At 44.9% G+C, this 17,865-nt stretch overlaps 2 protein-coding genes across 4 annotated transcripts in view; one reads left to right on the top strand and one right to left on the bottom strand.

Annotated features, from left to right (window-relative positions):
- The window catches only part of crlf3 (cytokine receptor-like factor 3), a 62,691-nt gene extending 61,347 nt beyond the window's left edge, over window positions 1–1,344 (bottom strand). The window contains exon 1 of one of the 2 annotated variants that reach the window (XM_072483798.1): window positions 1,193–1,344. The gene's annotated coding sequence lies outside the window, so the exon portion shown is untranslated. The remainder of the gene's footprint in view (window positions 1–1,192) is intronic. The other variant, XM_072483799.1, reaches the window with a different exon arrangement.
- Window positions 1,345–1,872: 528 nt separating this feature from the next.
- Window positions 1,873–17,865, top strand: part of atad5a (ATPase family AAA domain containing 5a) — a 59,014-nt gene continuing 43,021 nt past the window's right edge. For both annotated transcript variants that reach the window (XM_072483794.1, XM_072483792.1), the window contains exons 1-6: window positions 1,873–2,214; window positions 2,428–2,514; window positions 2,798–4,599; window positions 7,035–7,125; window positions 10,081–10,236; window positions 14,089–14,230. In XM_072483794.1, the coding sequence (XP_072339895.1) occupies window positions 2,440–2,514; window positions 2,798–4,599; window positions 7,035–7,125; window positions 10,081–10,236; window positions 14,089–14,230 (2,266 nt within the window). In that variant the 5' untranslated portion in view covers window positions 1,873–2,214; window positions 2,428–2,439. The remainder of the gene's footprint in view (window positions 2,215–2,427; window positions 2,515–2,797; window positions 4,600–7,034; window positions 7,126–10,080; window positions 10,237–14,088; window positions 14,231–17,865) is intronic.

Raw genomic sequence — 17,865 nt, 5'->3', positions numbered from 1 at the left:
ATTCCACTCCAAGTCACATACCATCCTGACTTGGGACGATATTGCTGTTCTTTCACTATCAATGTTATAGAATCATAGTCCTAGAACTTCCCCCCTTACAGCATTGTGGGTGTACCTACATCCTTTGAACTTCAGTGGTTTAAGAAAGCAGTTCAGAGCTTCTCAGAGCCAATTAGGGATGTGCAATAAACCCTGAACTAGCCAGAAATCCTCTAATCCAATAAACTTGGCTGAAGTGCACCATACGGTTAAACAGCATCTCAACTCTATTTGTACCTGCACACAAAAATGGGCTAAGTACTGAAGCCAATCTGACGTGGATCAGTGCATTGAGTGGTGGGAGAAAGAGGCACTAGGGAAAGTCACAGACTATTGCAAATCAGTTAGAATTCATGTTGACAGAGAGGGGGAAAAAAACCTAGAGTATAGAAAAGATAATAGAGAAAAAAAAAAGTACCACGATGTCAGTCGAACATTCGAGATTTCTTTCTTCAGGGAATATTGAGAGACTAAACAGTAATTCTTCTTCACACTCAAGTGAAGAACTCCCACGTAGCTGGAATCTCCCTTGACCATCTGCAGTTATGTCACCGTGTATGATTCTGGGCAACTGAAGGCACTCTTCATTTTCAGTACTCTGGTTCCAACACAGTCTGGTCTCCTGTTTCCTTATTTAGCTTCACAGAGCAACTGGAGGGAAGATGGCCTACCTTTTCACCCCCCTGGTGGGACCTCACCCCCTCTGGGTCACTGTTGCTGTGGGTAGCCTGACAAGTAAATGGCACAACAAGAATAGGAACACATGCAGGGCAGACAGCAGGAGGAACATTTCCAAATGCACAGACACTGGGCAAGGAGGGCGCTGACTGCCAACCCCCAGAGGAGGAGAGTCACATTTAAAGCACTGGCTGCCTTTGCAAAGCAGAAATCCACAACTGCCATCGACCGAGATTTCGGTTCAATCCCCCTCAGTAAACATAAAAAATAAGAATGTATCTGGAAAGCTGCCCTTTTAAAGCCCAGGCGGGAGGGACAACCTTTCAAACAAGTGCAACGGCCTCGGAATTTCTCACAGAAATGCCGCCCGGGGTCCACAGCCCCGGGCCCGGCGAGCCGCTTGGGCCCGGGGGGAGCGGGCAGCGGCTGGGAGCAGATAGACCGGCATTCCCACCCAAACAACGTGGAGACTTACCGCTCAGAGCGCAGCCAGTCCCAGCAGCGAGCGGGACATGGGGAGGGAGAGGCGACTCCAGTCAGCCCGTCTGACAGGATCAGGCCCGAGGCCCCAGCATCGACCGCCTCACTCAGGCCGGCCGGGGAGCGAGGCTAGATGATTGACGGCCACTTGGGGCCAATTGGGACGCGGGTAGGGTGATTGACGGCAGCCCGAGGCCAATCGGGAGTCGGGGAAGGCGCGGCCGGGCGGAACCTCGGGCGGGGGCCGGTGATTGACGGCTGCCCGGGACCAATCAGCCGTCGGGGTGGAGGCGGGGCCCGTGCCGATGTGGGGCGGGGCAGACTGATTGATGGTCACCTAGGGCCAATCGGCCAGCGGGGAAGGCGGGGCTGTGCCGATCGGGGGCGGGGCAGGATGATTGACGGCCTCCCGGGACCTGTGGGGAGGGAAGGCGGGGCCGGGTCGGAGGAGCGGGGCAGGATGATTGTCGGTCGCCTGCAGCCAGTGGGGAGGGGAGGCGGGGCCGGCTTGGGGGGGGGGGCGGGGCAGGATGATTGACGGCCTCCCGGGACCTGTGGGGAGGGGAGGCGGGGCCGATCCGGAGGGCGGGGGGCGGGGCCTGGGCCGCAATTGACGGGCACGCGCCGGACGGCCCTGCGATTGGCCGGCCGGGCGGCGGGGCAAAGGTCAGGGTGAATTGGCGCCATTTCTGTTTGGTTCGGGCGCCCGTTTGAAAGAGGATTTTCCCCCCTCCCCCTCCTCCCGGTTCTCCGGGGCGTCCAAAGGGGGGGAGAAAAAAAACCGCGTACAGCGCAAGGCGACCGGGGGGGAGGGGAGAGGAAAAAGCGGAGTCGTCAATCGTGAGCTTGGTTTTAAAACCATTGGACATGCGGCGTAAATTTAAACGAACGCGAGTAGCTGGCGGCTCTTCATCTTGAGGAGGTTCCTCAGGCTGAGGGCCCCGCTCTTGGTAGGGGCAAAGAAGGAGGGAGCAGCGAAATGTGGCTGCACAGCCTTCCACCCCGAGTGTCCTAAAGGCGAGTGTGTGTGGGGCTTTGAATTTTGGGGGGGGTATTAGTCTGAAATTAGACTGGGCTTAGTCTGAAATGGGATCCCCTACCTCCCCCTGTGTGAAGATGGATTTTATTTCAACCCTTGTGCCTTTCTGAACACTGGCCAAGGAAACCCAATTTGTGTGATTGCCAGTAAGAGTTTCTCTGGTGTAATGTACTCTGCCCGTCCCTTCGCAGGTTTCTTTCTGAATGCCCAGGAGGGTAGAGATTGCTGACATGGTTGGGATCATTGCCATGGCTGGTACGGTGGAGGAATACGATGAGGTGAGAGCATTTGGAATTGTTGTTTTTCAAACCACTCTTGCATTTTTCTGAAACTCCATGCACTCTACGGTTTTGAAAGCACAGGAGCACTAACAGTTGCTAATGTCGCCTGTCATTCACTTAGTTTACATGGTTTCGCTTGTTACTCTGCTGATCCAAATACTGGAGTCGGTGATGTGTGATGAACAGTCACTAATAATATCACTTATTTTTTTAAAAAGTCATGTCAAAGACGTGCAGGTGAATGGTGCTATTATAAATATGCTATGTGTTTGTTTTGCAGTCGTGTAAGAAACCGAAAAAAGATGCAGAGGATTCCTCCACAAACACAATCACAAGTTACTTTTCACCGTTGTCAAAATCCATTGACACTGCCTTTCCATCACCCAAATCCAGCAACATAATGGATTACTTCAAGAAAACTCCAAGTGGACGAAACGTTGCTTCGAATGCGTCTGGTGAATCTGAAGGAAAGAATTCAGCTGTGAAAGGGCTCAGTAGAAGAATTAACTTCAGCCAGAAATTAAATGAATGTCATGAAGTAGCTGAAATCAGTGACACAAGTAACTCGAGTGTAGCAGAGGCATGTGGTGTGAGATCGGGTGTTGGAGTTTTTGGGAGTGATACAGCTGCACTGATTGCTCAGCTTTGCGCAGAAAGCCAAGAACTATTTGAAGAGAATGAGACCAGTGTTTTTGTGGGTTCCAACACTGTACGAAGGAGGACAAAAGCAGGGAACAGAAAGAAAAGCTGCAAAGAACCCGTCAATCATTCAAGTAGAAAAATCTCAAAGAAAACACGAAAAAGAAAGGCTGCAGGAAATAGCAAAGATCCCTCAAGGCAATCAGATGTTGAGCCTGAGGCAACAGATGATTGCTGTGAAAGGGGGGTTGAAAAGCCAGAGGCTCAAGGGGCTACTATTCCTGTGGTTGTTGAAAGTGAAAGAATGTGTCTCAGTGAGACAAGTTTGGATACAACAGCTGACGAGACTTGTCAGATGAATGACAGTACTGTTACTGTGTCATTTGAAGACTTTATAAAGAACCAAGAATCCGAGGAGTCTTCAGCTGAAAAAGCAGCAGGGGATGATGACACGGAGATAATCGAGGAAAGTAACAAACTTCCCAATTTAACAGAAGACATGAGTTCAGCTGCTCAGTCAATCTCTCCTAAAACAATGACTGTCCACGTTCAGATTCACTCTAGTCCTACATCTACCTCAGCTCACAATTCCAAATTGAAAAAGAAAAAAATAGCATCGATCTTTTTGAGAAAGAAAGCGGACTCCGAAAGCGAAGCGGTTGAAATCCAACTGGTGAGTCCGCATCCTGTCGAGAGCACTGATCCAGCTCCTGCAAGGAGATCAAATGTGGTAATAGCGGAGGAGGAGTTGGAGTTGTCAGTATTGGATGCCACCGATAAGAGTCCTGTGAAGGTTAAGTGCAGTCGAGCTGAACGGGAGCAGTTTATGAATGCTTTCAGGCGACCGCTCTCTTCAGATCCAGCAAAAATTGGGCTCAAGAAGGCGGCGCAGAAACCAAAGACCCCAAAGGAAGGTTTCAGGCCAGATGAAGCAGCTGAAGGAGGTGTTGATGAGTCCAGTGTGGAGAAGGGAAAGGAGGAATTTGTCCAGGTTACAAAAGCTGAGATGTCCAGCAAAGGCAGTCACGATTCTAGGACAGAAAAACGTGAGTCTGGAGCAACCGCGAAAAAGAATAAAAAGTTAAAACGCGGAAAGGTTCGGAAAGCAGAATGTAAAAGTCCAGAAGACTGTGAAGTAACAGGAGAGGAAATTGATCCTAATCTGAAAACATGCGATGAGGCAATTGAAGAATCAAGAGACTCCAAGCCCTTTGATCCAGCAACGACTCGATCAAGTGAAACATGTAGAATTACACGGAGGAGCCTTAGACAGCAAAGAGATGCTCGGGACTGTTCCCTGATACCAGATAAAGCCATTGGCGTGGTTTGCCTGGGTGTCCCAGCCCGTAGGTCCACCCCAAAATTGACATGTTGGTCTTCTGAAGAAAATAGCATCTACAAAGCAGAAATGATTCCTATGACCTGTAACAAAAGTCCGATCAGGTAATGTGCATTTCAAGTCTCTACACAGTTGCAGTGTTGGATGTGACTCCTTGATTGATCTATTTATCTTTTACACCCAAGTGTAAAACCTGCTACATTTGATAAACGGTTTACTTTTTTTTTTGACCAGCTGCAGAGATTCACTGATCTTCTGATGGCTTTAGCTGCATTTTGTTGCAGCCCTTTAGAATTTAATGCTTCATGGGTGGAAGATTTTCCAAATAGGCATGTGAGTGGTAATATGGGAAGTGGTGGGGGAGGATGTACATGGAAGGAGGCCGCTATGAGAACATGAGGCTATTATAATTATTGATCGAAGATTATATGATAGAATTTATTTTGCAGTCCACAGCTAGTGGAAATTGCTGTCGCCCTTTCCTTTTGAGCAATAAGTTGCATGAACACATGCCAGTATATTTTCTTATCTTCCTAAATACGTGGAGAAAATCACGGGTTGTATTTTATGAAATGGGGAAATTACTTTGAACAGCTCATTGTATAAGGGAGGAGATGGAAAATTAGTTTATAAGTTTATAAATTCCAATATTATACAATGATGCAGTGTATTGCAGTGGCAGTTGTGTGTACAAACAGTTTTCATGCATGTACCCACCTAAATTGTGGCAAAACATATATCCCTAATTCTGGGGTTTGTCTTTCGATCAATTGGTGCTTACAGAGCTGTTACAGTTGTGGTAGTTTTCAGATGAATTTGAGGGGATGTATTGAGAGCCTTGCGCAAGTCTAATGGTAAGAGCATTAAAGCTGGCAACCTTTGAGTATATTAGACTGGATGGGTATCTGTACGCTAAACGATCCTGGGGATACTGAATTCTAACCAGGAAACATTTCTAGCCCTACAGTAATTAAAACATGAGCGTAGTTAAAAATAGATACATTAAACTCTCAACAGGGATAAGCTATTAAGAGACATGGGAAGCAAGTGAATGGGTTCATCGCTGGTAAATCATTAGTTCAGATTTGCATTACTGTCCCTGAGTTGTAATATTCTTGCACTCCCATATGATTGAATACTTTAGGTGACTTGGAGACAAACACCTGTAACTTACACTAAACATGCTAAAATTCATCTGAACGTGCATTCAAAGCTTACTGTTCTTTGCTCGTTTGTTTTGTTACTTGTTTCTGTTACTTGCTATGATACGCTCCTGATTTAAAAAAAAAAAAAAAATGTTTAAACAGTTCCAATTAAGGGAGGGAACATTTTGTTTCACTCCATACTAGGAATTGAAGTGGTCCCTATAAACAAGTATTTGTAACCAACTGCAGAGAAGTTGAAAGTATAGATTCGTTCTCCCTTCATGTGGAATGTGTTTGGTGTTTAAAAAACCCCGTTTTCTTTTCTGTGAACGGTGACCCATGCTCTGGTGCACTTACCTCAGAGTGAACTTGGATTTTGATTATTGTCACGTGTACCAAGGTACAGTGAAAAGTATTTTTCTGCGAGCAGCTCAACAGATCATTAAATACATGGGAAGAAACGGGAATAAAAGAAAATACATAATAGGACAACACAAGGTACACAATGTAACTACATAAACACCATCATCTGGTGAAGCATACAGGGGTGTAGTGTTAATGAGGTCAGTCCATAAGAGGGTCATTTAGGAGTTTAGTAATAGCGGGGAAGAAGCTGTTTTTGTGCGTGTTCTCAGACTTTATCTCCTGCACGATGGAAGAAGTTAAGACATTGGACGTATAGATAAGACGCTTATTCTGCCTCCACTGGTGCTATGCACCGACTTTGCAGCAGGATTACTCACAGTTTGTGATGGGGTGGGGGAGGGCTAGAAGAGGGTAGAACTTGTAATATGGTGCTGCACTGATTGATTCATAATATGTCTTAAACAGATTAATCTGCACATGGAACAGGTAAACTCTGGGTCAAATGATATTCTCTGAGACTGAGGCCAATGGATTTTTATTGGATAAAGGTTCTGAGGAATGTAAAACAAAAGTGGGAGTCAAGGTACAGATCTAATAGAACACAAGATTATGGGGTATGTTTGTGCACCCAATAAGGTCCACATTAAACTTGTGCATCACTGGGCAAGTGGCTTATATGCTCATACATGATTGGAATACCATGTGTGTATTCTAAACTTTTACAAATCAACCTTTGCTCAGAATGTGTAACATGATACTACATGAAGTAGTTGGGGTGAATAACATAGATACGTTTAAAGGAAGATAGATAAGTGAATGGGGAAGAAAGGAACGGAAAGATATGTTGATGAAGTACGGTGTGAGGAGATTTGGGTGGAGCATAAACAGGCACAGACCTGTCCCCGACTTAATTCTGCACTGCGATTTTCAATGTTAATCTTGTAAACTGTAACTAGGATAATGGGTTTGCAGTGTAAATTTGTAATGTGAATGAGATTTTCACCATATTTTATTTGCTGGCTTTTCAGAATGAAGTTTATACGAATCACTCGGTCGAAAAATGATGCAAAAGCAGAGAAAATGCACGAGAACACGGAGTTTACTCCCAGGAGCAACCAGGTGTTTGTATTTTCTGAAATAATCTTACTTTGAATGAGGTTTATTGTTATGTAACCGGTAATGTGTGCAAATTCATGCAGAACTGAAAAATGTAGCACCGAAGGGTGAATGTGCTCCATTGAATATTGTCCTTTCATAACGACTTGAAATCGGCCCAGGTAGAATGATGTTTAAAAATGTGGTTGGAGTTCTTTATTAACAAAGGCTTTTTAGTTTTTTAAATATTAGAGTTGATATAAAATGATCCCGAGTAGAGAAATTTTAAAGATCGACGTTTGAATTGATTGAGCTTAATTGATTTCAATTGATTGAAGGTGGTGATAAACCTCAAGAGGAGGTAGGCTGGTGAAATGGGTGGACTAGTGGCAAATAAAATTTAATGCAAAGATGTGAAGTGTTTCATTTTGGTAGGAAATGCAAGAAGAGGGGGAGGGAATATTTTTTTTAAAAAGGGGGTGTGAAGAAGAAGAGGAACCTTGGGTAATTTCACAAATCGTTGACAGTGGCATGATTGGCCACGGCCATAATGAATGGCGGAGCAAGCTCGAAGGGCCGAATGGCCTCCACCTGTTCCTATTTTCTATGTTTCTATGAGAAAGTGGTTAACAAACGATGTGGGATCCTCTGCTTTATAAATAGGGTCATAGATAGAGTACAGGTTATGACGTAACTGTAAAACCTAGTTTGACCTTGAATCCAGTACTGTGTCCAATTTGGGGAGCCACACTTTAGGAAGGATGTGAAGACATTTGAGAGGATACAGAAAAGATTCATGAGAATGTTTCCAGGGATGAGAATCGTTGAGCCATGTGGTTGGATTGGAGAAGCTCGGCTCTTCTCCCTACAGAGGAGAAGTTTGAGGAGATTGGATAGAGGTTTTCACAGAGGGGTTGGATAGAGTAGATCGGGAGAAACTGTTCCTCTTGGTAGAAAATTCAAGAAACAGGGCCCCAGTTTAAAGTGAATGGTAAAAGAAGCAAGGGTGCATGAGAAACCTTTTTTACATGGTGTATGGTTAAGATGTGGAATATTCTGCCTGTGTGTGTAGTGGGGGCAGATTCAATGTTATGGGATAAGGCGGGAAAGTGGAGTTGAGGATTATATCAGATCAACCATGATCTCATTGAATGGTGGAGCAGACTCAATGGGCCGAATGGCCCACTTCTGCTCCAAGGCTAATGGTCTTACGGTCTAATGTTGGCCTTCAAAAGAGAATTGGATTATTACCTGAAGTGGCAAGAGGCCAAGGGGAATAAGTGGGACGAGGTAAATTGCTCTTCTAGAGCAGTGCTCTTCAAACTATTTTCCGGGGACCCATTTTTACCAACCCTCGCGACCCATGCCGGCTGACCTTCGCGACCCATGCCGGCCGACCTGCGCGACCCACCATTTTCTCTTTATCTTGTTTGCTGCTAACAAAAATGGAGGAAATGGTTTTGGGTCCCTTTGGCCCTCGTACACGCTCCTCTGATGGAACCTGTTGGATGAAGGTGAAGCCTTCCGGTGTCGGAAAGTATGGAGTCTCCATCTGTCCAAAGTTCTGAATTTTTTTTCCTGTAAAATGTTATCCTCCCCGTACTTGTAAAAAAAAATAATTGAAAAAAATTAAATGAATAAAATAAATGAATAAAAACCACTACAGAACTTGGAAAACAAAAAGCTGCAACCGTTTAAAAAAAAAATAGCGGCCGAACTGCGCATGCGTGCCCGATTATCCATGCGCAATGCGGCCAAATTTTTTTAAAAACATGTTCGCAGCCGGTGTTATGAAAAACCGGTTGCTGCGCAGGGATATGCGGGATCGGGAGCGCCGTGGACAACGGCTCTGCGACCCTCCCGACACCAGCCCGCGGGTGTCCCCCCCCCCCCCCCCTGACTTTGAAGAACACTGTTCTAGAGATCCAACACAGACTTGATGGGCTGAAGGGCCTGCTCCTGCGCTGTATTGTTTTGTTCTTTGGCATATCCCTCTATACCCATCCTATCCAGGTATTTGTCAAGATGCCTTTTGAACGCCATTAATGTATCTGCTTCCACAACCTGCCCTGACAACAAGTTCCAGACACTCACCACCCTCTGCGTAAAAAACCTGCCTCGCACATCTCCTCTAAACTTCGCCCCACGGACCTTAAACCTATTCCCCCTAGTGACTGATCCCTCCACCCTGGGAAAGAGTGCCTGCCCATCCACTCTATCCATGACCCTCATAACCTTGTAGACCTCTATCAGGTCACCCCTCAACCTCCGTCGTTCTAATGAAAACAGTCCGAGTCCATTCAGCCTCTCTGGATAACTAGCACCCTCCAGACCAGGCAACATCCTGGTAAACCTCCTCTTCACCCTCTCCATAGCCTCCACATCCTTCTGGTAGTGTGGTGACCAGAATTCTGCAGCGTATTCCAAGTGCGGCCATATCAAGGTTCTATACAACTATAGCATGACTTGCCCAGTTTTTATACTCTGCCATGGTTCAGTGGCTATCACTCGTTTCTGAAGCAGACGATTATTGGTTCAAGACCCACTTGAGCGCACAATCCAGGCGGACACTTCAATACATTATTGGGCGGGTGCTGCACCGTCAGAGATGTCTATTTCTGATGAGACAAAACAAAACTCAACAACTCTCTGGGTGGATGTAAAAGATCCCATCACTCTTGAAGAGTCCGGTGTTGTCCCAGTGTTCTGACCTATATTGATCCCTCTGCCAACATCGCTTCGGAAAAAACTTTAGATGATCAGTTTATTCAGTATCTGATTACTAATTGTGGGTGCTTGCTCTGTGCAAATTAGTTGCCAATTTCCCGTATTCCAACTGGGCCTCCACCTCAAATGTACTTAATTAGCTGTAAGATACGTTTGAATGCCCTACAGTTGTGGAAGGTGTGATACAAATGCACAATCTTTTTTAAAATTATATGGTGGTATTTTTCTAACTGCTAACACTTTGTTACTTAGCGGATGCGCAGATCCAAGAATATGGTCAAAGCGAAGAGGCTAGTTGAAAAAGCCAAAGTGCAGAGCAAGTGCAGAAATCCTGTGGAATCCATTACACCTCTGAGGCGGTCGTCCCGACGGCAAGGCAGATCTGATGAGAAATTTTGTGGGACTGAGGTATTAGCAATTTGGGTTTTTAATGAAAGAAAATAATAATGTTTTGAAAAGCAGGCAATGGTGGTTGGTACTCTCAGCTTGACATGTCATACAATCATGTTAACGTAAAGTGTTTGTTTTGTGTGAAATTCGAGCATTGGGTTTGACATTGTAAGAGGGTTCACAAAAGGCACTTGGTGTGCAGATATGTACTTTTTAAAAAGAAATTTAGAGTACCCAATTCATTTTTTTCCAATGAAGGGGCAATTTAGCGTGGCCAATCCATCTACCCTGCACATCTTTGGGTTGTGGGGGTGAAACCCACGCAAACACGGGGTGAATGTGCAAACTCCACACGGACAGTGACCCAGAGCCAGGATCGAACTGGGACCTCGGCGCCGTGATATAACCCGCAGATATCTGCTCGCAGATATGTACTTTTGAATGCCATTCTAAAATCTTACAGTCAAATCCAAATTTACTTGGATAAATTTCTCTCTCTAACATTGTTTCTGAATGAAGTGGCCTGCTGAGAATTGAGTATTTGTAAATTTTGGCTCTTGTGCATCACACAAGACCTCATAACTGATGCTTTCACTATAAGAGAACAAAACTAGGAGCCATAGATACAATGTAGTCGCTGATGAATTCAGGAGAAACATCTTTACTCAGCGTGGTGGGAAATGTGGTACAATCGATCACCGAGTCCGCGGTGAGTCCGCCCGCGGACATGCTTTTGTCACTAGTGCAGGTCAAAATGAGGTGTGCAGGAGTGGTTCTCGGTGGCTTTCTGCCAGGAACTGTCTTGTCTCTGTTGACTGCCTGCCTCGGCTCCCCATAGAATAGAATCCCTAAAGTACAGAAGGAGGCAATTTGGCCCATTGAGTCTGCACCGTCCCTTCGAAAGAGCACCCTACCTAGGCCGTAACAAAATCTCGATCAGGAGGTAGGAATTGGAATCCAATTTCTACGAACTTACCACGTAGTTGCTTGTAGATCGCACTTTTGTGTCAATTTTTATTCTTTCTACTTTTACCATATAAGCTTGTTTTATAAGTTAACCAACTTTTTCAGATGACATCCCCATTAAGCACATCATGCCTGTGCTGGCTTGCCAAAAGAATTATCCAAATAGACCCATTTGCCTGCTCTTTCCCCATAGGCCTGGAAAATAAATTCCTTACAAATATATATCCAGTACCCTTTTGGAAGTTACTGCAGGAACTGGACCCCATATCCGGCATCCCAAACTCAGGAAGGACTTGAAAACCGTGTCCTTCTCTGGAAACCACTATCCCCATTAGGCATTGCTATCCATTATATCTGGGTCACGGTGCGCTGATTGCCTGCTCTTTGAATCAGGGATTAACAGTGGGAGCGGTGTCTTCCACCTCCCTCCCTCCCTTCCTTTCCCTGTCCCAGCTTCAGTTGTCCTATTCCCCTGCCCCAGGGCCCAAAATCCAGAAAGTCCCTGTACAGTACATTCGGTCCCAAGCTTCCCAGATCTGGGGTCCAATACATGTATTGAATTTTCTTCTGCTGCCTTTTCTTTTTTTAAATATAAATTTATACTACCCAATTATTTTTGTTCCAATTAAGGGACAATTTAGCGTGGCCAATCCACCTACCCTGCACATCATTTTGGGTTGTCTGGGTGAGACCCACGCAGACATGGGGAGAATGTGCAAACTCCACACGGGTCAGTGACCTGGGGCCGGGATCGAACCCGGCTTCGCGGCGCTAACCACTGCGCCACCGTGCCGCCCTGTCCGCTGCTTTTTCAAATCCTGCAAATCAACAGGGGAAAAAAATTATAATTCTCAAAAGACACAGGACTGCACTACAAAGTATCTGTTCACCAGTGTGTGTGTGTTATAGATGCACCCACTCAGTTCTTTTCTATTTCCACCAGTGAACTCTATCTGTGGTTACTTTACCACTCCAACCTTTGATGGTGAAACAATGGAGAGAGACTGCAGAAAGGTGTAGCAGAGAACTTGGGGGTCCTAGTTCATGAAACTCAGAAAGCTAGCTTACAGCTGCAGAAGGTAATTAGGGCAAATGGAATGCTGGCTTTTATTTCAAGGGGGCTGGAGCATAAAAGTAAAGAGGAGTTGCTGCAACTTTACAAGGTACTACTGAGGCCACATTTAGAATACTGGGTACAGTTTTGGTCCCCTTATTTAAGGAAAGCTATATTATCATTGGATGCAGTACAGAGAGGGTTTATTAGGATGACCCTGGATATGCAGGATCATGAGGAAAGATTAACCCGATTGGGTCTGTACTCCTTGGAGTTCAGAAGAATGAGAGGTGATATGATTGAAACATATACATTCCTTTTTGGGGGGGGGGGGGAAGAGATGATGTTTCCACTCGTAGGACCAGAGGGCATAGTCGCAGAATAAGGAGGGTTCTCATTTCAGACGGATTTGAGGAAGAATTTCTTCTCTCAAAGAGTGGCGAACTGTTGGAATATTTTACCTCCAGAAGCTGTGGCGTTCGAGCCATTTTCAAGGTTGAGGTCTGTAGGTTTTTAATCAGATGGGGAATTAAGTGTTGCAGAGATGTGGTAGGAAAGTGGACTTAGTGAGTCTTAGATCAGCCACGATCTTATTAAATGGTGGAGCAGGCTCAAAGGGCTGAATGGTCTACTTCTGTTCCTATTCTTATGGTCTTCTCTGTCAGAAACCCCTGCAATATTTCACCTACAATGAATTACAGAGAACTCCTGTTATGTGGGCGAACGCAGCAACCAAACTAAAAGAGTAAGAGGCACCAATGGGGTGAATGACCTGCTAATGTCTTTTTGTGTTAGTTTCAAAAGGAATGTTGTTCAGCCGCACAACTGCCTGCAGCCAGTAATATACTGCCATGAAATCTTTAATCCCCACCTGAACTGCCAGAAAAGCCAGCCATATCTTTGAAGGAATTCCTCTTCCTATAGTTACCCTGCTGCGATATTTCCAATTTTAAACAGGCAATAGGAACTAGACAGAATTTGGAAGGGAAACAAAGCAACGGGGAGAGCAAAGGAAGTAACGAGCATTTTGTGTATCTTTTTGAATTATTGTTGAAGAGTAGTCACATGTTTTCATAAAATCATAGAATTTACAGTGCAGAGGAGGCCATTCGGTCCATTGAGTCTACACCGGCCCTTGAACGCACACCCTACTTAAGCCCATGCCTCCACCCTATCCCTGTAACCCTAACCCTTTTGGACACTTTAGGGACAATTTAGAATGGCCAATCCACCTAACCACATCTTTGGACTTGTGGGAGGAAACCGGAGCACCCGCAGACACGGGTAGAACGTGCAAACTCCACACAGACAGTCGCCCGAGGCCAGAATTGAACCTGGGTCCCCGGAGCAGTGAGGCAGCAGTGCTAACCACTGTGCCACTGTTTTGCGGGAAAACGTGGCAGCAACTTATGGACAGCAAGGTCAGCAAACAATAAATTAGATAAAAGGAATATGCTGACCCTCCGAAAAAAGGCTTCCAGGTCATTGTGGGCCTGTTTTGAAGCCATATTCCTTGCAGGAGTCCATTCTTTCAAGAGGAGGGAAAGTATATAAATGTTTGTGAGATGCTGTGTTCTAAGACAAACGGTAGACGACTCTCAGTCTGTACTGTTTATGTTTTATTCCTAACTGAGTGTTTATATTATTTTACCAATTCTTTGAGATTCTTGAACGCTGCCAATGTGCAAAATTGTACTTTTTGCTGTTCATAAATGGCGAAATACTTGAGAAGAATCTTGTTTGCGTTTAGGGTATCAGTAATAATGATGTTACTTCTGATGGCCCTGTCTGTTGAACATCATTGCAGCCTGACAACAGGTTTTTATAATTCTTACATTTGTTTTGTATAGGACTTGGAAATTATGTTAAATTCAAGTGCTGAAAGTGATTCCGACTGTATAATTCAAAGTGAGAAGAAATCCAAAAATTTGAGGAATTTAAGTGATGTGTTGAGAAGGAATCCAGGTAGCACATCAACTAAGAGCACTCCAGGTTAGTGTATGCTGAAACGAAGAACATTTCCATTAATATTTTTTGTTGTTTAGTCTAAATCGTTCTCTTCCATGTGGACCTTACTGAAGTAAGTTACCGTACTCATTTTTGTGAAGTCATAGAGTTTTACAGCCAGAAAGAGGCCCTTCAGCCCATCGAGTCTGCACCGACCATCAAGTACCTATCTATTCTAATCCTATTTTCCAGCACTTAGCTCGTAGCCTTGTATACCGTGCCGTTTCAAGTGTTCATCTAAATGCTTCTTAAATGTTGTGAGGTTGCCCGCCTCTACCAGCCTTTCAGGCAGCGAGTTCCAGATTCCCACCACCCTTTGGGTGAAAAGGGTTATCCTCAAATCCCCTGCCCCTTACCTTAAATCTGTGCCTCCTGGCTATTGACCCCTCCACTGAGGGGAAAAAGCTTCTCCCCACCTTTTCCAATAGAATTTCAACAGTGCAGAAGGAGGCTGTTCGGCCCATCCGGTCTGCACTGACCCTGCCAAGGGCACCCTACCTAAGGCCCACTCCCCTGCCCTATCCCCGTAACCCCACCCAGCCTCCACATCTTTGGACATGAGGGGACAATTTTAGCGTGGTCAATCCAGCTAACCTATCTATGTCCCTCATAATTTTATACAACTTAATCAACCTTCTGCTCTGAGGAAAATGGCCTAACGAGCCTCTCTTCGTAGCTGAAATCCTCCATGTTCTGCATCAGCCGGGGCTGTACAGTCTCTGCCAATTGCTCACCAATAGCACTGTATAGTGTGGTGCAAGAATTTGCTGGGGCAATCCTTTTTGCAATGACTTTCTCTTCTTGACCTCTGCTCAACACTTCCTTTATAGCAGTGTAGATGAAATCAGAAACTTGCTGCGTGGCACAATACGGTACAAACCAGCTTGACAGTGTACAGCTGCACTATCCTGCTCTTTAGCAATTTCAGAAGCTCATTTATTTGCTAGTTTATTTAGTCAATGAATAATGGGAGTAAATGAAGCGCCATCATCTGAGCGGCTCGGAGAGGAATTTTCAGAGATGATCATAGTGTTTAGTCGTGATGCTCTGCCCACATTAGGCGGGCTTAATTGGCCTGCTGGTCTTTTCCTACACATGCCTTTCATGTGCCATAAAGGTTTTCAGTGTGGAAATACATTTTGTCAGAGCTTTTCATCTTGCACTCAATGTCTGGGGGTGGGGGGGGGGGGCTGGGAGAAACAACTTTATTACCCCATACCAGGTAATCTAAGGTAGACTGAGCACTTTGCAAGGCTGAAAATGATTGCCATAGGCCCGTTTATGACATTGCACAATATATAGCACAAAATGGTGTGATCAGGCTAGCCATTATCCTGAGCTTGTTTGGTGAGCAAATGGTTTGGGCCCTGTTGACAAGGTTGACATTGAGGCCAATCTTGCAGCGTGTGGAATTGTAAGAATCCCAACGTGGTACTAATTTCTCAACTAGTATGTCAGGGGAAGGGAATTACATTCCTTGGGGCAATGCCTTGACCAATCAGAATCAAGCTACCTGGTTTAAATTTTCAAACCATGCTTGGCAGTTAACTGTCAATCACCATCAACTGGTGCATTCTCCGTGGCAATGCCTCTACCAATCTTCGAAAACTGTACAAAGTTGTTGTTTCCCCTGACATTGGTATTCTTGCGATTATCTGCTGGTTTGGCACAGGGCTAAATCGCTGGCTTTGAAAGCAGACCAAGGCAGGCCAGCAGCACGGTTCAATTCCCGTACCAGCCTCCTCGAACAGGCACCAGAATGTGACGACTAGGAACTTTTCACAGTAACTTCATTTGAAGCCTACTTGTGACAATAAGCAATTTTCATTTCATTTTTCATGACGAAAAACCTTGACAAAATGTATTTCAGCAGCTTTCAGAGTTTCTTTGATCTGCAGCTTGTAATTATTTTAAATCAGAACTGAGCAGTTATACTCATCTGGAGAGGTTGAAGAAGCTGTGGTTATTTTCCTGTAGAAAAGAGAAGGCTCGTGGATGCCTTTTAAAATTGTGAAGTGGTTCGAAAGGTAGATGTAGAGAAACGTTTTCACTTTTTGAGAGTCCAAAACTAGGGGGTCATAAATGTAGGGTGCTCATTAATAAATCTCGAATTTGGGAGAAACCTCTTTACACTGATGGTGGTTCAAATGTGGAATGTTCTACTGCAGGAAGTAGTTGAGACGAATGGCACAGATGCATTTGTTAACTAAAGATACAAAGAGATTTGAGGCAAAGATGGGGATTGTGGATTTGGGTTGCAGGCTAGCCATGATCTTGTCGAATGGCGGCAGAACATAGTTGAGGGCTAAATGGCCTACTCTTGTTCCTATGTGTGGCAATGTTTTTTATTAAGTGCACGATTCTTTTTTTCCCCCCAATTAAGGGACAATTTAGCGGGGACAATCCACCTGCCAGGTATGTCTTTGGGTTGTGGGGGTGAGACCCACGCAGACACGGAGAGAGTGTGCAAACTCCACACAGACAGTGACCTGGGGCTGGGATTGAACCCGGGACCTTGGCGCTGTGAGGCAGCAGTGCTAACCACTGCCCCACCCTATATGTGTGGCAATGTTAATGTGTGGCATTGGGGGTAAGTGTGGCTCATTAAGCTGACTGGTGAACACGGTGGACGATAGCGTACACGCAGCGGAGTTTTGAATGTGCTGACGTAGATGGGGAAACCAGCCAGTAGAACATTGGAATAGTCAAGTTTGGAAGTGACAAAGGCATGTGAGAATCTAATGTTGCTTACTTAAAGAAATTGGCACACTACATAAAGTAAACAACCTTGTACTGCAGAGACGTTACTGTGTGGAGTTTGTTAGTAGGAAATGATGTGTAGGAATGCAGTCACACTCTGTTAGAGTTTAGAATAATTAAACAACGCTTGACCTTTGCCCAGATCCTTTCGATATTATCCAAAGCTTTCAAGTATGTTATATTCTTGTAGCACACGCCAAGACGTTGTTTTATTTCCGATAACATAGACTGGGCACTGCATGGCCTTTTTGAAATAAATTCCAGTCTTTTTAACCTGAAACTAGGAGTGATTGTTGCTGCCCTTTGTGAACATAATTCTACCGCACTGTTTGGTGCACAGCTTTAAAACAGTCGCCTTGTTCTTTTTAAAAATGCAATCACATCTCCCGCTCTAATCCTCCATCTACCCTGCATTGCACATGTCTTGTTTGCAGCTTTGCTTTTTATCTTGCTGCACTTAACCTCTCCTGTTGTGCTGTGTTTCTGCTTTTCCCGTGTGAATAAAAGCCCTTTCAATCAAAAGCGGCATTATAGCTGTTGGTAGATAGAACAAGAATTTTTATTTGTCATACGGTGTGAGCAGCACTGAAAAGGCAAACATTTAATTAAGGAGATCTGGTGGCGTAGTGGTAATGTCAGTGGACTAGTAACCCACAGACCCAGGCCAATGCTCTGAGGACATCGGTTCAAATCCCACCATGGCAGCTGGTGGAATATGAATTGAGTTAATAAATCTGGTATATAAAGCTCGTCTCGGTGATGGTGACCATGAAACTATCATTGATTGTCGTAAAAACATATCTGGTTTGCTAGTGTCCTTTAGGGAAGGAAATCTGCCGTCCTTACCTGGTCTAACTTAC

This window comes from Scyliorhinus torazame, chromosome 18 (assembly GCF_047496885.1).
Source record: "Scyliorhinus torazame isolate Kashiwa2021f chromosome 18, sScyTor2.1, whole genome shotgun sequence".
NCBI lineage: Eukaryota > Metazoa > Chordata > Chondrichthyes > Carcharhiniformes > Scyliorhinidae > Scyliorhinus > Scyliorhinus torazame.
Note: the sequence above shows the minus strand (reverse complement) of the source record. Positions and strands in the feature narration are given on the sequence as shown.